A 22,279-nucleotide genomic window follows, 5' to 3' on the forward strand; every position below is an offset into this window, starting at 1 on the left:
GGTTCCATGGGAATCATGACCTAAAAAGTATAGCCTCACTTCTGTTTGAGGACAGAAAATTCAAGAAGATGTGGTCCCACCCTCAAGTAGTGTTCAAGGGACAGAGCTTCTGAAATAGACGATTATGCCAAGTGCTCAAAGTACTAATGAGAAGGTGGGGGGAGGGATGAGAAGCCTCAGCATTTAGCACAGCTGTTCTCAAATTGCAGCAAACATCAGAACCTCCCCCCCAAAGGGCTTATTAAAACATTCCCAGAGTTTCTGATTCAGTAGGAATGCAGCCGGAGTGCAGCCTGAGAATCTGCATTTCTAAGGAGGGTTGGGGGATGCTGATGTTTGTGGTCCGAGAACCACACTTTTTTTTTTTTTTTTTTTTGGCCGCCTTCCCCAACCAGGGATTGAACCTGGACCCCTGGCAGTGAGAGCGCCAAGTCCTAACCACTGGACCGCCAGGGAATTCCCCAAGGACCACACTTTGAGCACCACTTGTTTAGAAGGAAGGAAACTGGTTTTTTCTTTTCTTTTGTTTGAGAAGTTCAAAGCATTCAGTGAAGCAAGTGGGAGGAACCTGGAATGAAAGCTCAGCTTGAAAGTTTCTGTGTGTCTGGCATAAGAGCAGAACACTGAAACAGCAGTTTTTATAGCATATGTGTGTATACATATATATATATATAGCCTCAGATAGTCCAGGAAGAGATGTTTTCTTGTCAAAAATTTATGAATTGAGCCCAACCGAGCCCTGGGAGATGGGACTTGCTTTTCCAAAGCTAAATCCAGTCAAATTCTGCCCCTGGAGATGAATCATTCCTGCAGAGCCAGGAGTCTGTGTGACAAGAGGGAGGCATCAGCCTTGGCAGGAATTATTTCCTGAAATTGGACCTGGGCTGGGGTGGGGGGCAATTGGGCAGATTGTAAATCTTTTTTAAAAATTAGGTTCAGATGTGAAATCTCTAAAAATGAGGCACATGGTTTTCCTCAGAGTGAATATAAAGCCCTGTTTTTTTGTTAAAGGCGGAAACTCTGTACTGCCAAAAGGAAGATGATGGTTGGTACCTCTTGGGTATGTGCCAGGTGTGAGGCAGGATGCCTGGGTTCCTCTCAGCCTCAGCCTGGACCACTGGTGCATCCAACCTTTTTCCTAGAGGCCTGGGCTAGGAACACTGAGCTTGCTTCACCTCTCAATTTGATTTCCTAATCTTAGTACAGCTTTGCACATCGCCTAGAGTCATGTTGATTGTATGCACTGATGCAGATGAATGGGTGGGTGGATGGATGGAAGGATGGATGGATGGGTGGATGGATGGATGGATGAGTGGATGGATGGATGGGTGGATGGATGGATGGATGGATGAGTGGATGGATAGATGGATGGATGGATGGATGGATGGATGAGTGGATGGATAGATTGGTGGATGGTGGAAAGGTGGTGGATGGATGGATGGACGAGTAGATGGGTGGATGAATGGGTTTATCAATGAGTGAATGGGTGGATGGATGGACAGTTTGATCAGTTTTGGATCCATGGATTATTACAAAGGTAAAAAAGAGAGGGGCCAACCTGAGTAGATGTTGGCCATAGCTTGACAGGCAAAGTCCCATCCTCAGTATTTTCAAGGTGAAAACCAGCTTCTATCATGTTCAGTGGATCCCAACACCCAGAAGGAAACGTGTGTGTTCATCACATGTAAACCTAGGAGTTAAGAACTAAATTATCCCCAAGTTGTCCTCACCATTTACAAACGCAGGCTAGCCCAAGGACGACAAGCCCAGAGACTCAAGAAGATGTTCCTCATAATGGACCGCCTGGACAAAGCCAGCTTTAAACGCAGAATAACACTCAGTAAAGACACCAGCTTCAGCCCCTGAGGCTCCCTCTGGCCTGGCCAATGAGTCCCCTGCTCACCGGCCCGAAGAGAAAACACGTGCCCCACAGACTGTGGAGCCCCTTCCCAGAGGGGTGATGAGGGCACACGGATCTCAGGAGGAAGATGCCCAGTGCAGGCCAGGGACACAGCGAAGGGAAGCCGGGAATGGGTGCTGCAGGGCTGGGAACCCACCGATATCTGCTACGAGCCCTCCTCCTGCCTTAGAAAATGCCCTTCAGGGCTGCAGGGCGGCGCAGCGAGGAGACGCCAGGCTGGGCTCCCACACCCCACCTCTGGCTTCCCCACTCCGCCTGTTATACTGCTGCGGTGCCTCTTGTTCGGAACCAAGGAATTGACTCACGCGGATAAGCCCCCCTGGGAGAAGCCTCGGAAACGCCAGCCCCTCCCCAGCTCTGGCACAGAAGCCCCTTAGAAGGGATGAATGGAGGTGGGCTGTTCTGGACCTCTCATTTGCTTCTCCAGCCTTCACTCAGCACGTGCTCCTTCTCTTCCACGGGGTCTCCCACGCAGGCCTGATCATCTCCCTCCATTTTGCTTCTCTCCCCTCCCCTCCCCTCCCCTCCCCTCCCCCTCCCCTCCCCCTGCAGCAAAGCTCCCTGCGTGATCGCAAGCCTCCCTTTCCTGGAGTCCAGCACCAGCCCACCCCATTAGGTGTGGCCTCCCCCCCCCCCCCCCCCGCCGCTCCCGGATGGGGCAATGCAGGGAGGGGGCGGTGGCTCCACCCCCAGGCCTGAGCAGGGACGTCCTCCCACGTCGTCCTCCGCGCCCACGCCGCGCTCCTTCTCCATCCAACAGCCGCTGGGAGAGCACGGAGCCGCCGCGAAGGTGCCGGGTTCCCAGTGGCTGCGTGGAGCCGCCCGGCCTGTGCCCCGCTGCCTGCAGTGCGCTGAGACGGAAGCCAGGCGTGAACTCCTGTGCGGATCCAGTGAAATCCGGGTGCTGATTAGAGCGATCAGCCTATCCTGATATCGCAAAGCGAGCTCCCCGGACGACGGGAGAGGCCGTCTGCGTGGGTGAGCCTGTCCACGCGTCAGCCGGGGCAGCTGCCAAGAAACAGCGTCACCGGGAGCCGAGGGCCGCGCCCAGAGAGCCCTTCCCGCCTGGACGCACAGCAGAGACCGCGGAACAGCCGTGACTCGGCCGCCACCAGGCATCTCTGCGCACACGGGCAGGGCTGATACAGCCGCAGCTCAGGATGCGTGCCAGGGATGGTTTGCGGTACTGAAAGCCTCCCTATGTCACCTGCAAATCACGTGAGAAAGACTTGAGGGTGCCGAGCAGGTCGCCTGTGAAACTAACGACTTCTGTTCTGCCGAAGTGGCCCCGGGCGGGGCCCACGGCGCCTGACTGGGGTGTGCACCCCCGAGAGCCAGAGTTTGTGCATCATTCCCTCCCAAGTGGCCTCCAACAGGCTGGACCAGAGAGCAGTCACGAGGACGCTGGCAAGCCCACCAACACCAGCAGAAGTTTCTCCCGGGCCCGCACGCGGGAGCCGGCAGCTCTCAGCTCTCCCGGCAGCACGCTCTGAGTTTGCCCAGCAGCCAGAATCTTCCTCCAGGGCAGCTGGAGAATAATAATGGGGACGGGCCTCTGTGGAGCGACCAGGCGCGCCCTGCTCTGTGAGATGAAAGCTGAGAGGGAATTGGGGTCTAAGGCTCCGCTGTCACCTGCTGTCCCAGCCCCCAGGTAGCCGCCAGCCCTGGCCAGCTGTTTTATTATTATTCAGGTATGGAGCGGCCAGCGGATCAGGAGACCACGCCCAGTGATGGGAGGCTCCCAGGAGGAGGGGCCACGGGGAGGTCCGGAGGCAGAGGGGGGGGTGCACCGGGGTCAGAGCCTTTACTGGGGTTCCCAGGGGAAGATGCCTCAGGGGAGCCCAGCAGTGGCAGGCTGAGCCATTCCCGGGGCTCTGGGGCGCGGGGCTGGCCCTGCCCTGGGTGTGAGAGCCCACAGAGGGGGGTCGGGGTGGGGCTCGGGCTGGCTGGGTTACACGTGACAGGGGCGCTCAGGTGAGTGGTTTACAGCCTCCTGGAATCGGGAACCTGGGAGAGGCCGTCCCTCCGGGTCAGCGAGGCCCCAGACGTCAAAGTATCAGAATAAAGAAATTTAAAAGACACAGTTAAGGGAATTCCCTGGCAGTCCAGTGGTTAGGACTCCGAGCTTTCACTGCCGAGGGCCCAGGTTTGATCCCTGGTCGGGGAACTAAGATCCCATGGACCACTTGGAGCCACCAAAAAAAAAAAAAAAAAAAAGACAGTTACTACACAGGCCAGCCCTCCTTTCCCCTCTGCATAGCTCCCCTCTGGCCTGTCTCGAGTCTGTGCAAGCCCAGGCCAGCTGTCTCCTAATGAGCCAGCATTATAGGTCATGGACGTTTGCATTTGGGCACATGAATCAATGCCCTCTTTTCCAATGCCCTTTGGGGTGATCCTTCTCCTGAATAATCCTGAAGGAGGTGGTGTCCCCAGCCCTGACCCAGCCTGGCAGTGGCCACGTGAATCAGGCTGGGCCACACCAGCGGTGCTCCCCGGGTTCTCTGAAAGTACAGGAAGGATGGACAGACGTTTGGGGAGGGGCTCAAGGCTCAGACTGCCTGCATTTCCAGGCTGGTGGACCAGCCCAGTGGTTTTGTTTGTTTTGTTTTTCGGGGTGTTTTTGGCCACACTGTGTGGCTTACGGGATCTTAGTTCCCCAACCAGGGATTGAACCCTGGGCCATGGCAGTGAAAGTGCCGAACCCTAACCACTGGACCGCCAGGGAAGTCCCGCAGCCTGGTGGCTTATCTGTTATCCGGCACTGTTTGACCAGTCAGCGCCCACCTGTGGTGGGATTGGATACATAAACAGGAGCTCTACCGTCGCCGTGGCACCTCCCGCCAGGTCTCCCAGGGGCGCTTCTCAGTTCTGATCAGGGAGGGCGGGCAGGGCCTGACCACCGCACTGCTGACCGGCCCCCAGACCACGCTGAGAAGCTGCAGCAGCCCCGGCCTCTCTCCAGCTTCGACCCTGGGACCCCTGACGGGGTCAACGCTGAGGCAGCAGGGAGCAGACGTCCGACCCCCATTCCTCCTCCATCCCCCTCGGGGACCAGGGCTGCGTCTGGAGAAGCAGCTGCGGTTGTTTGCTGGGCCGCCAGCTCCAACGGACCTGAGATTGGCTGGGTCTCTGCTCTGGGCCCGAAGCTCTTTATTTCGGGTCCAAGATGTGTCAGCGCAGAGCTGCCTTCTGTCCCATTGGCCGGCGCGCTGGGCCCTAGGGCTCCAGCAGAGGCCCCGTGGGGCTCCTGGATGTCCCTCCTGAAGTCCCCTCCACGGGGCAGGGGGCTGCTCCACAGAACAGCTGCACGTCCACAGGGCAAGCTGTCCCCAGTGGCGGGCGTGAGTGTGCGTGTGTGCGTGCACGCACGTGCGTGTCCTTTCCCACCCACCTGGCCGCCCTGCGGGTCTCGCTGCAGGGTCGAGCCGCAGGCCGCGTCGCCTCTCTGGGGGGACCCAGTTAGAAATCCTGGTTGCAGCAGCAGAGGCCCCTGTGTTCAGCTATATCCAAACAGAACCGCGGGGCTTGCTCCTTCCGCCTCCCCAGGAGGCCCCGGGACAGCACGCCCCACCCCGAGTGCAGATTCGGGCCCCAGGGACCCGACCATCAGACCGTCAGTTCTGACGCGGTCAACAGGGGTGAGGAGTTTAACCTCCACCAGGAGATGCCACCGCAGAGCAGACTGGGGAGCTCCTGCCCTGGCAGCGCGGCAGTCCCCCTCCGCGTCCCTCGGCCCTCACGGGAAGGCTCACGGAGAGGCGGGGCCGGCGAGGGGCCGCGTGCCACGCTCCTGGGCTGCGCGGCCAAGGGAATGAACTCAAGAGTCCGGAGAAGCGTCTCCATACAGGTGATGCACAGACACGTGGCCTCCCCCGCCAAGCGGCCGGGACCGTTTTCCTTCTCCGCTCAGGTTTCAGGAAGCACCGGCTTTTTAGCAGCAGGGCTCTCCAGAAATGTCGTGTTGACCATTGTGGTGCAGGAAGAAGATGGGGAAGAAACCATGAGAAATGGCAGCTTGATTCACGATGGACGTCCTAAGAGCGTCGATTCGAGGGAAGGCACTCAGGCCCTGTCGCCCACTCTGCCATCCGCAGGCCACACGCGGCCCCCCGTCACCGGGTCCTGGTCCCAGCCCCTCGGCTCCTGTTGGGGCACCTGTCGGGCTCGCATTACCAGGGCGGCTGGAGGGTAAATAAACCTTCACTGGCATTCCTGCTGGTGGACCATTATTTCCGGACTTTTTAAGGAGAAGGGCTTATGTATAAAGGCTGCTGCTCTGGAATCCCAGCCTCAGAAACCAGCACCAAGGCTCCAGGAGCTGAGGAGATCTGCCGGCTGAGGGGCGGGGGCCCCTCTGGGTGGGCTGGGCTCCCCCCTGCACCCCTGTGCCCTTCGTCCTCCCTCCAAGCAGCTGCCTGCAGGCCTGACACCTGGTCCTCTGCCTCCTGTTTGATGTTTCTGTTTGGGTGGCAATTAACGAAGTCGATTGAGATAATTAGTGGTTGAGACACAGGGTGGGTGTGACAGGAACACTTAGATCGTGTGAATCGTCCCCGTGACACCTTTCACAGCTGTGGGTGAAGCAGCAACTTCAGGGTCTTCGTGCAAGGGTTCTGAATCCCTGTCCCACCACGAACCAGCTGTGTGACCCTGGATGTGTTTCTTAACGTCTCTGAGCCTCAGTTCTTATTTTCATCTGCAACGAGGACGAGGTTAATCCCCCGCCGCCCCCGCGTGGCCTTGTTGGGGTTTATCTTCATCCCACCGCTACTTCCTGGTCCAGCTTTGTCAGCTGGGAATGCAGCAGTGGAAAACCCCACTGACCGAGGCTTACATTTTAGTGAGGCAGACAGACAACATGGAATCAGCAGGTAAACGGTGTCACACGTTAGAAGGACACGAAAGCCACAGAGGTAGACAGGGCTGGCCGGGGAATGAGGCTTGAGAGGCTGCGCTGTAAATGGGGTGGTAAGGAGGGAGTCGCGGAGGAGGTGGCATCCGAGCAGAGTTGAAGGTGGAGAGGCAGCCGGGCAGGCAGAGGTCGGGGAGGGCGTCCCCGCCAGAGGGAGCAGCCAGCACAGAAACCCTGGGCAGGGTGTGGGGTGGGCTCTGAGACGGGCAGGGGCGAGGGGTGGCGAGTCCTGGGAGGTTCATTGGACTGGACGGCTGGACAGAAGCCCCGGCCCCGGGTGGAGGCCAGGCAGGCACGGACGGCAGGGAGGCCCCTCAGGAAACGTGCGGTGACGGTGGCCCCAGAGGATGGGCAGGGGGACCAGGCGCCTGCCCTGCGGGTCTGCAGAGCTTCCTCTGCTTGTTTCAGTGTTTGGCCTCCTGGAAGGTTCCCGGCTCACCAGGTGTCCACCTGCGCTCCCAGCCTCCTGGGCAGCTGGGCCACGCGCCGCGGTTTGACAGAGTTGTGTGTGAGCGGAAGTGGTGGGAGTTGGGCAGGGCCCTCAGCCCTCCCCCTGCGCCCCCACCTCCAGCCACGTGGAAGCAAAGCCACGTGGAAGCAAGACCGCGTCTGCCGCTCGGGACCCGGGTGTAAACATCCGGCGCGTCTCTGATACGGAGCATGCGCGGTTCTCACCATCGGGCGGAGGCCGTGGGTGCTGCCTGCTGAGCCTGCAGGGGGCCAAGCGGTGGTCCCGGGTGGCCCTGAGCCGGGCCGGGGGAGAGCGTGCTGGGCACGTGCTCAGTGAGCCACGAGGAGCGGGCAGCCTCCCCTCCCGCGCTCAGGTGATTTCTTATCCCAGCTGTGGGTGGTGTCAGGAGGGGCCGCCCGTTACCCGCTGCGAGATTTTCCTGCCTTCTTCCTCTGCTTTCCGGGGGCAGAGAGTGGGACCGAGGGAGCAGGCAGGGCTGGGCTGTCCTCTTCCCCGAGACGGGGGCTTGGCGTCTGTGGTGGGTGAATGGCAGCCCCAGAGACCTCTGCCTGGAAGCTGTGAGGGGGTCTCAAGATGAGATCCTCCTGGAATTAGGGTGGGCCCTAAATCGGATGGCTGCTGTCCTTACGCAAGAGAGGAGAGGGGAACCTGAGACACAGACCCACAGCGGGGGAGGCTGCATGGCAGGAGGGATGGGGCCACGAGCCAAGAGCACCTGGGGCCACCAGAAGCTGGGAGAGGGAGGTGGGACCCTCCCCTGGAGCCTCGGAGGGAGCGGGGCCTCAAGGGCTGTGAGAGAACGTGTCTGTTGTTTACACCTGGTCTGTGGTCCTCGTTACGCGGCCCCAGGAAACGAGGGCGGCCTCTAGTTGCTGTGAGCTCTAGCAGGCTCTGCCTTCCATGCCTCCCGTGAAGCCAGCCCCGCTTCTCAAGCCCCTCTCCTCATGGGCCCCAAAGTGGGTTCTGGAAATTCAGGCTGGAGCCCCGAGGCATCAAGGCCACTCTGTGCAGTCGCTATCTGGGAGGAGTGGGCCTTGATGAAGCCGGCGCCACTTAAACTGGGCGTAAGGGAGAACGTTTAGGCTGAAGAAGGCTAGACAAGAGGCCAGAGGGACCCACGGAGTGAAATCCATGCCCAAGACTGAGAAACACCCAGCTGTACTTGTCAGCAAGACTTTAGCTTAAAGTACCCGTGCCTGCCAACTTACGGTGATGGTTTAGCCCAAGAAAGTGTTTCTAATATGGAGTACAGCCTTGATTTTAATAGTGAAGAAACTACAGGAGGAAAATCTAAACGTCTAATAACTGGGGCAATAGGGAAGTGAATTAAGGCCCATCCTCTCTGCGATAAGAAATGACAAATTTCAGACTTCCCTGGTGGTGCAGCGGTTAAGAATCCGCCTGCTAATGCAGGGGGCACTGGTTTGATCCCTGGTCCGGGAAGATCCCATACACCGCGGAGCAACTAAGCCCGTGCGCCACAACTACGGAGCCTGCGCTCTAGAGCCCGCGAGCCACAACTACTGAGCGTGCGCACCACAACTACTGAGGCCCGTGGGCCTAGAGCCCATGCTCCACAACAAGAGAAGCCACGGCAATGAGAAGACCGCACACCACAACGAAGAGTAGCCCCCACTCGCCGCAACTAGAGAAAAGCTCGCACGCAGCAACAAAGACCCAACGCAGCCAAAAAAAAAAGAAAAAAACCCACAACATTGTAAATCAACTATATTTCAATAAAAATTATTAAAAAAAAAAAAGAAACGACAACTTTCAACTGTGGCTGCATGGACAAATGTTTGTGAACTGATGTTATATTTCAACTATAAAAGACAACAGTTTCCAGAAGACAGTGTCTGTGTGTGGGAGGTGTGGGCAGCACAGCATTGACATTAAGAGGCTGTGGGATCAGTCAGGCCTGGTCAGGTCCCGTGAGCTCGTGTGACTGGCTTAACCTCTCTGACCCTCGGTATCTTCTTCTATACAGTGAGGAGAACATTGCCTGTGGTACCCGTCCTTCCTGGGTCGTGGTGGGTTGAGTGAGATGAGGCGAGTAAGGTGCTTAGCACATGCCTGGCACCTCCAAAATGTCTGAATTAGAAGAGGCTTAGGGGTAAGAATCTGACCGAAGAACGCTTGGGCCAAGTTGATCAGACTGAGTTGTTCATGGTGAAGTCAACCTGGTGGGTTGCACCAGCATTTTTTCAGTGGGATGGGGCGGGGTGGGATAAGATACAGTAGGACATTAGTCTGGGTTCTCCAGAGATGATAAGGAATTGGCCCACACAGTTACAGAGGCTCAGAAGCCCAAGACCTGCAGTTGGTAAGCTAGAGGCCCGGGAGAGCCGAAAGTGTGGTTCCAGACCAAGTCTGAAGGCAGGAGAAGACCAGTGTCCCAGCTCGATGACCGTCAGGCAAAGAGAGTGAATTGTCCCTCCCTCCGCCTTTTTGTTCTGTTCAGGCCTTCAACTGATTGGTTGGGGGCCCACCCATACTGAGGAGGGCAATCTGCTTTACTTAGCCCACCAACTTGTGTTCAGCTCACCTGGAAACATGCTCCTGGACAAACCCAGAGCTGTGTGAACCAAATATCTGGGCGCCCCGTGGCACAGGTAGGATCGCATAGGATGGGGTAGAATAGAACAGACTAACACAACCCATGCCTAGTAAGGCTGTTTTGTTAGGTGAAGCAGTGCAGAAACAAGCAGGCATGAAAGGAGATCCTGATGCAAGATAACATTTCTATTACAAGTGAGGGTTCTAGCAGTTAGGGACTTTGGGGAGCCTTATTTGCAGAGGAAACAGCTGTTTGTTTAGACTTTTCCTTTAGACCGAGACTGTGTCTGGGGTGCTTGAAGCACTGTTTGCATAGCAAGCTGCTCTTTTTTTTTTAAATAAGTTTATTTATTTTATTTATTTTATTTTTGGCGGCATTGGGTCTTCATTGCTGCACACGGGCTTTCTTCTCTAGTTGCAGCGAGTGGGTGCTACTCTTCATTGCGGTGCACAGGCTTCTCATTGCGGTGGCTTCTCTTGTTGCGGAGCACGGGCTCTAGACGCACGGGCTTCAGTAGTTGTGGCGCATGGGCTTAGTTGCTCCACGGCATGTGGGATCTTCCCAGACCAGGGATCGAACCCGTGTCCCCCGCGTTGGCAGGCGGATTCTTAACCACTGCGCCACCAGGGAAGTCCCACAAGCTGCTCTTTTAAAATTAGATTGTAGGTCGGTTCTTCCAGCTGTGAGGGAGGACAGCTGCTGGTGGGAAGTAATCCCTCTCAGGCCAGGCTCTGGGCCCAGAGCAAACACTGAGTGGGGGCGGGGACCATAGGAAAGGGGTAGTAATGAATTGTCAGGATGTCAGGAAAAATCCCTCCATTGTTTAGATCGTGGAACGTGCAAGAGAAATGAAATTCGGTGGGCAATCCAGAAGGGGAGGCAGCCTTGCCCCCAGGCTTTGGTGGGCTTAACCCAAGGCCACGGCTTCTCTTTGGCATCTTCCGCTGGAGCGGCCCAGGAGGCCAGGCCTCCTTGCCTTCTGGAAGGCCTGTCCTGGGGACGGCGAGCAGGGGATGCGGGGAGGCAAGATGGTGCCCTTGGCCCCGGGGGCTGCCATCCAGGCCCGGGTCCCCACAGGTGTGGCAGTGCGGCGGCAGCATGGAGGTTCTGCCCTGCTCCCGCGTGGCCCACATCGAGCGTACCAAGAAGCCCTACAACAACGACATTGACTACTACGCGAAGCGCAACGCCCTGCGGGCGGCCGAGGTGTGGATGGACGGCTTCAAGTCCCACGTGTACATGGCCTGGAACATCCCCATGAGCGTAAGCTGGCGGACCGCGTGGGGAGGGGGAGGGCTGGGGGCCTGGAACATCCCCATGAGCGTAAGCTGGCGGACCGCGTGGGGAGGGGGAGGGCTGGGGACGGGGGCTGCCCCCCCGGGAACAGCCTCGTGGGTCCTCCAAGGCGCAGCCCGGCCACGCGAGGGGGGGCCTCCTGGACAGCTCAGCCAGGATGAGTCTCAGGAACGTCATGACCTTCACCAAGCAGAGCCCGTTTCCAGCAGCTGTGACGCTGGTCGGCACGCCTCCCTCCCGCCACGAGAGCTCCTCCCCTCCACGGTGTGAGCCCCTGAGCGGCTGCAGACGTGGCACTGCGGGGTCGCAGTCGCTGCTGCGCTGAGAGCTGCCCCAGGGTGACCACAGCCCCTCCTAGGACACGTAGCCTACCCCTCGCCACGCAGAAGCCTCCCCCAGTCAGTTCTGCACGAGGCCACAGTGATACGAGGACCGTAATGATGACCCCGTCACTTCCACACGGCGGACTGGGAAACTGAGGCACACGAGGGTGCGCGGCTGAAAAGAGGCAGAGCCGGAATGTAACTCGGTCCTCCGCAGGACCCTGTCACGAGGCTCTCAGGGCCCGCCTGCTGTGGGGATGGCGGCTTCTCCCACGTGTGGTGTCTGCAGCCAGATCTGCCTGCCCTGCAGGGAGCGGGGGCAGGAGGGGTCTGTACGAGGGGTCTGCCTGTGGCCGGCGGGAAGCAGGATCCGGGTGTGAGCCAGAGGGTCCCAACCAGCGCCTGGGGGGCGGGGCAGCCCGGAGAAGGGGGCTTGGGCGTACACGCGTGTGTGCCCTGTGTGCATGCATGTATGTGCGTGTGCGTGTGAGCGCTGAGGACAGGCTGCCCGCCCCGCTCACCCCCACTGGCTGCAGGGCCAGCCTCACGCACTCGCTGCTCCCCTGGACACGGGAGGGTTCCAGTCTCTGGGGTAGACATCCTGGAAACAGCTGTTTTTTTACATCCACCCACAGAAGGAGCTTGATCTTTTATTAGGATACACACACACACAGGCACACGCGTGCATGGATTTCTAGCTGTCAGCAGATAGAGCTTCGTATATATAACAGAAAAGTTAAACATTATCTTCATTATGTGCAAAACGTCCTGGTATTTTAAACATCTTCACCGCAACCTCCTGACCTGAGTCGGATTCACGGCCCCGTGTCTGGCTGATGCCGCCTTGTAGGTGGAGGGCTGCCAAGGCCACTTGCTCCCGTGTCCAGCCCAGAGTCTGCCCTTCACACCAGGCCCACGGTCCTTTCTTAGCTGGTATCAGAGCCTCGGGGACCTGGGCTTGGGGAGGGGGCTTTCTCGAACCCACCCACGTCCCCAACCTGTCACAGAGTGTCAGGGCCCCCAGGACCACCCTCAGGTTCAGTGTTTGGCTACAAGGACCCAGAGCAGCTGTTACATGGGGGCTGTGGTTTATTAGAATGAAAGGATATGGCTCCCAGGGAGTCACAGAAATTGCGCCTAATTCTCCCAGCTGCAACGTGTGACAATACGTACAGCGTGTCACCAAGCCGGGAAGCTCAGCCGAGCCTCAGCACCCAGAACTTACGGGGGCTCACGTGCACGTGGCTGACCTCCACGTGGCCGGCCTTGGTCTCCAGCCCCTGCAGCGACCCCCGTAGATCACCCTGTAGCACAGACGACCTGGCCTGGCCCCCGTAAACAATACTCAGGATGTTTGAAGTCACCTCCCGGGAGCTGGCTGAGGGCAGGTCTTTCCCTCGGAGGGCGCAGGGTGTTACGAGCCTGGCCCACACACACCGCCGGTGGCCGTCTGTCCAGGCCGGCCGCTCTCCAGCTGCGCCTGCTGCAAACAGGCCGGAGATGCCAGGCCTTTCCCATCGGCCCTGCTGCCCTGGACCTTCCAGGGGCCTGGGAGGGCAGAAGGCCCCCAGACGAGGCTCGGGGCCAGGAAGCCCTGAGCGCGGGCACGCTCCTGGGATGGGGGGGCCTGCAGGTCCTGGGGCTCCCCCCCACCCCCGGGCAGAGGCCTGGCTGGTGCGGGCTCTGCACACCGCAGCGCCCGTCCCGCCTCGCTTCCGGCTTCGCAGAACCCCGGCGTGGACTTCGGGGACGTGTCCGAGCGGCTGGCCCTGCGCCAGAGGCTGAAGTGCCACAGCTTCAAGTGGTACCTGGACAACGTGTACCCGGAGATGAGGACCTACAACGACACGCTCACGTACGGAGAGGTACCGCCTCTGAGCGATGGCTGCACCCTGCACCCCGCACCCGCGCCCCGCCTCCCGGTGTCCTGGCCTGTCCCCGGGCGCACGTTCACGGACAGCAGCCAGCAGAGCACACGGGCACACTCACGTGCACGTGGCACACACCAGTGTAAGGGCCGCAGGGACACACACTCGTGCCTGCATACCGAGGTACCCAAAGTAGATTCAGAGACACGTGTGTGTATACGAATCTGTGTCACACACATGTGTTTATACATGCCCTCATGCACATGCATTGATCCGTGCAACAACGCATATGTGTGTAAGTGCACACAGACACAGAAGTGTACATTTGCACACAGTTTTGCTCACAGACACACAAAAAGCTACCTGTACATCTTCACCAGTGTATGCAGACCCCACCCAAGCTGCCTGCCCTGCACGGTACAAATACTTGTTACTGAGACAAAATGACACGTGAACACGTGAGTACATATGCGCAGAGGCCTGCACATGGATGCATTCACACACACAGCCGTGTTTGTGTGCCACGATACCTGCATGTGAGTGCACGACGGAAGGACACACAGACGCACACCAGTACAGGCACCAGCTGTGGGAAGACCCACCTGTCTGCACCGGCCCCCAAGTGCACGGTTACGCACACCTCTCCTTAACGCCAGGGGAGGGCACCGCGTTCCTGCCCACTCGTCCTGGTCTGTGCTGGGGGACGGGCCTCCCCCTACCCCAGGCCTCAGCTCCTCCATGGGGTCCCAGGCTCCCCGAGGCGAAGGAATGCATGAACTTAGGTGGGCCAAGCAGAAGTGATACCAGGGGGCGGGGGACAATCCCAGAGGGCCTGTCCGTTCCTGGAGCTCCTGGTCCACCCCCAAGCCAGATTCCCACTCCTCTGGACACAGAGGTTTCCCACGTGACAGGGAGCACCACTGATGCGTCTGTGGTGTGGGCAGGAGACCACTGTCCTCCCAGCCTCTCCCAGGCTGCCCTGCCTGCTCCTGACCACTATGAGTCAAACTCATGCGTCACCCACCCACAGAAGCTGTAACATTAGGAACTTTGCCAGCTGACAAGGTTCAAACCTGTGCTACCTCTTGGGGTGGGAGTGCTGTGTCAGTTAGTTAGTGCTGCCAAACAAACATCCCTAAAACACAGAGGGTTCAGGCAGTAAGCCTCTGTGCTTGCTCACAAGTCTAGGGGTCATCCAGGTAGCCCTGACCTGGGGCAGGCTGAGCTGACCTCGGCCAGGCTGACATCAGGTCTCTGGGGACAGGCTCACCCACACACCTGGAGGGTGGCTGGCTGTCAACAGGGCACTGGGGCGCAGGTGACATGTCTGTCACCCCCAGCAGGCAGCTCGGCTTGTTCTCAGGGTAGAGTCAGGGTTCAAGGCAGAGTGGGAGCTGCGGGTGTCCTGAGGCTCAGAGCTGCACACAGCCGTCCCTGTTGCGTCTATTGGCTGAGCAAGCCTCCAGGCCAGACCAGACTCGGGGACTGTGGGAGTAGCCCCCCCACCCCCGTTGACGGGAAGAGCTGCAGTCACTTGGCAAAAGGCGTGAATGTGGGGAGGCCGTTCCCGGGAGCCAGCCAGGCCCTCCTCGCTGTTTCCCAAGGCTACCGCTTCTGTGGCGAGTTTCACCTGGGGAGGGTGGCTGGGTCTACACACGCACGCACACACACGCACGCACACGCATGCACGCGCACGCACACGCACGCACACACACACACGCACGGGAGGCACATCTGTCCATGTCTCCCCCAGAGCCAGGCACGGTCATCCCTTCCGAGGAGCCCAGCCAGTCGCTCCGCAGCCAGCCCGCCGGCCAGAGCACTGTCCTCTCCTCCTCCCCCTCCCCCTTTCCCCTCCTCCCCCTCCCCCCTTTCCCCTCCTCTCCCTCCTCCCCCTCCCTCTTCTCCCCTCCCCCTCCCCTTCCTCCCCTCCCCCTCCCCTTCCTCCCCTCTCCCCCTCCTTTTATCCCAGGAGGGCCACCCCTTCCTGACACCGCAGGCCCTGGGCAGGGGACAGGTGGATAAAGCTCCCTCTAGCCGGCCTCTGCCTTTAGGACCCTTGTGATGGGGCCTCTCCTTTGGTTTCTGGTCGTAGGTGAGAAACAGCAAAGCCAGCGGCTACTGCTTGGACCAGGGGGCAGAAGACGATGACCGTGCCATCCTGTACCCCTGCCACGGGATGTCCTCCCAGGTAGGGGTGGCAGTGATGTTCCTGAGGGACACAGCCCGGGACACAGGTGGAGGCGGCTCCCGGGGGGCAGAGGCGGGCCTGCCGGGGCATTCTGATGCTGTGCAGGCTGTGAGCTCAGGCCCTGGGTAAATTGAGAGCAACGGCTTTGCTTTGGGCGACTCACCTGACACCTGTGCCTCAGTCTCCTTATCCATCGATGGGATGATCATGGTACCTATTTCTCAGGGCTGCTGCATGGACTGAAGTGGAAAATGAGGGTAAATGGTAGCCACAGTGTAGACGTAGCCCAGGAAGTATCACATTAACCGCCAGTTCTTCTCAGCTGAATGCCTACCAAGCAATGCTCCAGCCCAGAATCACCTGGAGGGCTTTAAAAACACCCAGGCGGGTGTCCAGACCCCAGGCAGGTACGTTTCCAGAGCTCCTGGCGGTGCTGGTGTGCTGGACCCCGACGCGGAGCCTGGTGTTTCCAATCCCAGGGAATCCGCCTTCTGCTTGCAATGACAAGGCTTCTTCTCAGTGGGTGTTACTTAAATTAACCCCCGAAATGACACTCGGCCCCCCTGAAGCTCTCTGAATCTGCTCCCGCTCTGGGACATCCACGGGTGCTGACACATCCACACAGCTGCGCGGGGGCCCATCGCGGGCGCGAGGGGCCAAGCCTGTGACGACGGAGAAGACCGTGCTCCCCTGGCACCCCTGCAGCCTCTTCACAGGACCCCCGCTGGCACATGGCCTTGCCTTAAGAGAGCGAAGCAGAATCACCCATCGAGGTACAAATGTGGCCTCCCGGGAGAAGTCCAGTTTGCTGGGCCCTCAGCTGCAGGAGGGGAAGCCTCTGGCCGGCACAGACCTGAGGCGAGAGGCCACGTCTGTGGGGCGTCGCCGGACACGCCCTGCTCCTCTGCGAAGCCAGGTGGCTGGATAGACGGTGGTCATTTCCCAGCGAGCCCTGCTGTGGAGAGACGCAGCGCGGGGCCAGCTTCGGAGGTGTCTGGGGCAGCGAATCACGTGGCTGAGTGAGGGTGGGTGTTCCAAGGACCCCGCGCCACGCCTGGGGGAGCCCCCCCCCCCCTGCGAGTGGACCCTGGGGCGGCCGGCAGAAGCGGCCTCGCTGCTGGAACCGGGGTGGACGTGGACGCAGGTGGACGGGGAGGCCAGCCCACGGGGCCGCGCCCCACAGAGAGGTCGGATGGACCCATGTGCCCACCAGGCCGGACATGCCCGCGGTGGTGTCTCCTTTGCAAATGACCTCAGTCAGTTTGGTCTCAGTGGAGGCTGCTGAAGTGTTCACGGGGACGAGCTACATCCCCAAACCCCGATCCCCGGCTGTGTTAGTGTCCTGGGGCCAACTGGGAACCGGTTTAAATGACAGGTGTTTATCCTCTCAGCTCTGGAGACCAGAAATCTGAAATCACGGCATGGGCAGGGCTGTGATCCCTCCTGAGGCTCTAGGGCCGCCCTTCCCGCCCCGGTGGTCCCACAGTTCTTGTCTGGTGGCCGCATCCCTCCAGGCTGTGCCTCCGTCATCGCGTGGCCTGTGCAGGCCTGTGGCTGCGTCTTCACCCTGCCTTCTCCTTGTGTCTCTGTTTTCTCTCCTTATCAGGACGCCAGTCGTGTTGGATTAGGGCCGCCCTAACCCGGTATGACCTCATCTTACCTTGAGCACTTCTGCAGTGACCCTATTTCCAAATAAGGTCACATTCACAGGTGCCAGGGGGTTAGGACTTCAACATGACTTTTGGGGGGAAACAGTTCAGCCTACAACATAAAGAAAGCCAGTCTCGGATCAAAATCTGCACACGTACAGATGGTTAGTAAACAGTCTTCAGGGAGCAGACAGACCAGTGCATGGACCCCTCACGATGGGGCCCAGCCCCCTGTCCTCTGTCCGCTGCGCTGGCCTGACCAGCGTGAGTGAGAGGGACACGGGGCAGGCGCGTCCACCTCCGTGTGGGCATGGGACCCCTCCTGGGCTGGACTCAACATAGCCTGGGGGTCGTTAGGAGGCCCTTCCTTTAACTTGCCAGGTTTTATTCTGACCATTTTCAAACTTCCAGAAAAGTAGAAAAGTCTTCAGATGACCAACCACACACTCATGGGGTCAACAAACAGCAGCCTGCCGGCCAAAGAAAAGTTTTTACCTTTTTCAAGGTTTACGGAGGGAAAAGAAGGAAAAAAACGTGCAGCAGTATCCATGAAGCACACATGCTTGTTCCCTGCCCTTCACAGACACCGTTTTCCACCCCTGATCCAGACGCAGTGGTGTTCAGATCGGGCCGTATTTGCATCATTTATTTTTTTCTGAGTCATTTTAAAGCAAGTTGCAGGCATCAGGTCCTTTCACCTCGGAGTGTATCAGAACGCATCTCTAAAAGTATGGCCTCCCCACAAGCCAGCGGCGACACCTAAAGTCACCGAAGCCCTTCCCAGCCCGGCTCGCTGCCCCGCTGGGCGTCTGAGACAGACCTCCCTGAGCACAGGCCGTGCTGGCTCCCCGGCACTGAGGCTCCCGCTTCCCAGCTCCGCCAGGTCCTTACCTGCGAGGCTGAAGCTACAGGTGGCAGGCGCTCCGGCTTGGAGCTTGTGCTGGACGTTTCAGGGGCTGCGGGCCCCATAGTCAAACCTCCGTGGCTTCAGAAAGTTTACAGAGAAGGGACACGAGCATATCTGTGATCACCTGTCCCCAGACAGAGCCGCCTGCAAGGACCACAGTCTTTATTTTGCTCACAGATCTGCAGCAGGACCCACCGTCTGCACGGCACTGCCCAGGCCACCCGGCAGGCTGGTGAGGCCACCTCTGAGCCGCCGTGGGCGGGCCGCTCCAGGGCCTCGGCCCCTCCCCACACAGCCTCCCCCCGCTGCTCGGGCCTCCTCACCTTGGAGCGGTGATGCCGAGGACAGTCGCCCCAGGAGACGTGGGAGGTGTCACGCGCGTTTACGCCCAGCCCCCGAGTCGGGCGGCACCACTCCGGCGATGTTCACACGCCGCCCCCAGGAGGACGCGGGAGAGAACGCGGGCCCCACGCTAAGCGGGGGTGTCAGAGTCGCAGGACCGCGCGAACATGCAGGGGAGGTGCTGTGCCATCAGATTGTACTGGAAAACACAGCAGAGTGTGTGTGTGCGCGCGCACCCACTCTTATGGGAGAGAAAAAAGGAGAGAAGCACTTGACCGACACCGGCACCTGCTGTGCTCAGCCTGCGCTCCACACGCCCGTGGGTTCCTCACGGTGGCCCTGCCAGGCAGGCACTGTCATCACCTCCCGCTCACAGATGAGGAAACCGAGGCACAGAGAGGTGACGTGACTTGCCCAAAGCCACACAGCCGGGGAGCGGAGGAATCTAGGGCACTGGTCTCGTGAGCGCACAGGTGTTACTTAGATGGTGTTTGGCAAATGACGTGACCTGGAACCGTGAACTTGGGGCAGCCTCCGGTTCGAGGGCAGATGGGCGGCCTGGGGCACGTGGGAAGTCCTCCTCGTCTGAGGCCGAGGCTCTGGGCCCCATGGAGGGAGAGGTCCGAGCAGAGCTCCGGGGAAGGAGTCCAAGAGCATCCTGCTGGGGGTATTTGTGGAAGAAAAGGGGGCTGGAGCCGCGGGGCCACCGGAAGCCGTCCCCCGGGGACTCCCCGCACGCGGCCTCCCCGGCGCCCTGGGGCCGAGGGGGCTGCTCGGGGCCCGGCCCTTCCCCAGCAAGGCTGGCCCCGTGACCGGGCTGGCCCCGCCCACCACGCCCCACCTACTCCCTCCAGGGCCGGGGGGGGGGGGGGTGGGGGGGGGGTGGGGGGCGGCCCCGTGTGAGGCCAGCCCCCGCCCACCCGCCCGCTCCGCGCCTCTCCCCAGCTGGTGCGGTACAGCGCCGAGGGCCTGCTGCAGCTGGGCCCCCTGGGCTCCACCGCCTTCCTGCCCGACTCCAAGTGCCTGGTGGATGACGGCAGGGGCCGCACGCCCGCCCTGAGAAAGTGTGAGGACGTGGCCCGGCCAGCGCAGCGGCTGTGGGACTTCACCCAGGTCAGCGGGCTGCTGGGACCCTGGGCGCTGGACCAGCCTGTGGGGAGCTGAGAGCAGCGGGGGCTGCCGGGCTCGGGGGCTGGACCAGCTGCTGCCACGTGACCCCCTCACGGATGTCAGGGGACCTGCCTGCAGCCACAGCCAGGGAAGGGCCGGGCTGCTCACAGCCCCGTGGCGGCCTCTTCTGGCCTCCTGGGGAGGGGCTTTAGGCAGAAGGGATGGGGTCTGACTGCCCCGGAAGCCCCGCCCCAGCTGCTGGCCAAGTGGGACCAGACTGGACTCCCCAGAGATTTGTTGAAATCGACCCAACCCCTCCCACGCAGGAGACCCTGGGACAGATGTGTGCACGTCCTGTCTGGGGGCTCCCGGTCACAGGAGAGGCTGCAGGGGTTAGCTGTCACTGCCTCAGTGGAGCCAACGAGATCAGCGGTCCCCAGGAGGCCGTGTGTGCGGCCAGGACGCTGAGGGCCAGAGTGCATGGGAAGGACCTGTCTAGAGAAGGATAGAGAACCTACAGGACATGAGCCTGGGGGTCCTTGGGTTTGGGCCAGGGCCCTCGATGTTTGGGGGACCAGAGGGCCTGCAGAGGTGACCGATGGGCAAATCAGACGTGCCAGGGGTCAGGGAGGCATTCTGGGGGAAACGCCCGTCTCAAGGGCCCTGGCGTCCATTGTCTTGATCACTCCTGGGACTCCAGGAGAAGGGAGATGGCTGATGGGGGCGGGGGTGGGAGGACAGAGGGATTGGGGGACAGAGGGATGGGGGATGGGGGTCAGGAGGGACAGAGGGATGGGGGACAGAAGGTCACTGAGGACAGAGACGGGGGAACAGAGGGTCAGGAGGGACCAAGGGATGGGGGACAGAGGGACCGGGAGAGTCAGGACCCCGAGTCTCAGGTGGCCGTGCAGTGACCCGCTTGGCCTTGGTATCACCCCCACTCCTTGGAAGCTCTTGCGATGGGACCCCCGGGCTGACTGGGTCTCCCTCCCATGCAGGGCGGTCCGATCGTGAGCAGAGACACGGGCCGGTGCCTGGAGGTGGAGATGTCCAAGGACGCCAACTTCGGGCTCCGGCTGGTGGTGCAGAGGTGCTCGGGGCAGAAGTGGACCATCAGAAACTGGATCCAGCCAGGGCGGCACTGACCCCCAGGCTCACCCTGTGCCCCCGCCCCAGCGCAGACCCCGAGGACCTGGGGCAGGCGTGGGGCCCCTCCCACTCAGCCCACCACTGGAACCCAGAGGGCCCTGGCCGTGCCCGCACCACCTCGGGGTTGGGGGGGGGGACCTGTCCTCAGCTGCCGGCGGGTCCTGGGGACATGGGGACATGGGGACCTCCCCCCCTCCAGGAGCACGGACCCCCCGCAGCTGGCGGCTCTGCCTGAGCGCATCAGCTGACCGCCAACTTTAGATCCGAATCACGTGCCTTTTCTACGGTATTCCTGTCGAGCCGCCAGTGGCCACCTCCTTGCATGTGCAGAAGCTCCCGTCCATCCCCCAGGCAGCAATAGCCCCCTGTGAACTCCGAGCTCCTGACCTCTCCGCCCCTTGGCGGGGCTGCCCCAGTGACCACCTCCATCTAAACTGAGCGGAGCAAGTCCTCTCCCTGGCTGGTGAGGGGGGATGGGGACAGCAGCTGCAGTGGCCTCAAAGACAACGCCCCGGCAGCGCTCGTGCGAGGAGACTGATGTGACTGCTTCAGTCCAGTAAAGAGTGATTAAACCATACAGACCTGACGTCTCGTCCACAGGAGCCAGAGCTGGTCGGCCGTCCAGGGAGGGACCCTGTTCTAGCGGCTCACCCGGGGCCAGGCACCTCTTGTGTTGCTCAAAGGCAGGGGTCAGCAAACGATGACCCGCGGCCCCTCGCCTATTTTTATAAATAAAGTTTTATTGGCACACGGCCACACCCCTCAGTTTATGTACTGTCCACAGCGGCTTTCACACTCCAGGGCTGGAGCTGAGAAGCAGCACACCCCCACCAGGGCTGTCCCAGGGCCTCCAGGATGTCCTCTCATGATTGCACTTAAAATTGCAGGACAGAAAGTTCTGCCTGTCCCTTTCCCCCATCAGGTCCAGTGCCAAGCTAGCTTCTTCCCAATCCTAGCTGCTTCCTCCTGCCTCCTGCCCGATGGTGGAAGGCCTCAGCTGTGCAACGGTGAGGGGCCCCAGGGCTTGGCTCACCCAGCCATGGAAATGAAGAGTAGATGGGATGCCAAGCTCCTGAAAGCCAACCCACCTAGCTCCCCCCGCCCCATGCACAGGGTCTCCTGGCCCCTTTGGTGGTCTCCCAGGGACAGAAATTGTGGGCACCATCAGTAACTTCCAAGTTTCTCCCCGTTTGTATAGAGTAACCTGGAAAGCAGGCTGGCAGGGTTTCCAGACATCAGGGCTTCAAGCTGGGGGGCTTGAAGATCCTACCTGTTCTCACTTTGCTGTGGCCAGGCAGCCCGTCCTTCCAGAAGACAGGGAGCCAGTCCATTCCCCACACCTCCTGGGCTCCCCCTTCTTGCTCCCTGCCTCTCAGTCATTAATCCCATAGTGCCTCTTTCTGGGAGAGGAGAAGTCACTTCTGGTAGTGCCCTGGATCTTATATCTCGTGGGGGAATTTTCCCCAAAGAAGAGATGAAAATTTTCCTGGAAGATATGAAAGAAGCAGAAGAAGTGTTACTGAACCAAACTTGGGTCCGGTCGCCTGCACACAGTAAAGCTGATCTCCTGACGCGAGTTTGT

The 22,279-nt window shown here is 60.1% G+C and overlaps 1 protein-coding gene across 1 annotated transcript in view; it reads left to right on the plus strand.

Moving 5' to 3' along the window:
* The window catches only part of GALNT9 (polypeptide N-acetylgalactosaminyltransferase 9), a 70,172-nt gene extending 48,777 nt beyond the window's left edge, over window positions 1-21,395 (plus strand). Inside the window, exons 7-11 of the mRNA XM_068562772.1 lie at window positions 10,940-11,125; window positions 13,209-13,346; window positions 15,445-15,540; window positions 19,384-19,551; window positions 20,547-21,395. Of these exons, the coding sequence (XP_068418873.1) occupies window positions 10,940-11,125; window positions 13,209-13,346; window positions 15,445-15,540; window positions 19,384-19,551; window positions 20,547-20,693 (735 nt within the window). The 3' untranslated portion in view covers window positions 20,694-21,395. The remainder of the gene's footprint in view (window positions 1-10,939; window positions 11,126-13,208; window positions 13,347-15,444; window positions 15,541-19,383; window positions 19,552-20,546) is intronic.
* Window positions 21,396-22,279: the final 884 nt, after the last annotated feature.

The sequence above is a fragment of the Eschrichtius robustus genome, chromosome 14, assembly GCF_028021215.1.
Source record: "Eschrichtius robustus isolate mEscRob2 chromosome 14, mEscRob2.pri, whole genome shotgun sequence".
NCBI lineage: Eukaryota > Metazoa > Chordata > Mammalia > Artiodactyla > Eschrichtiidae > Eschrichtius > Eschrichtius robustus.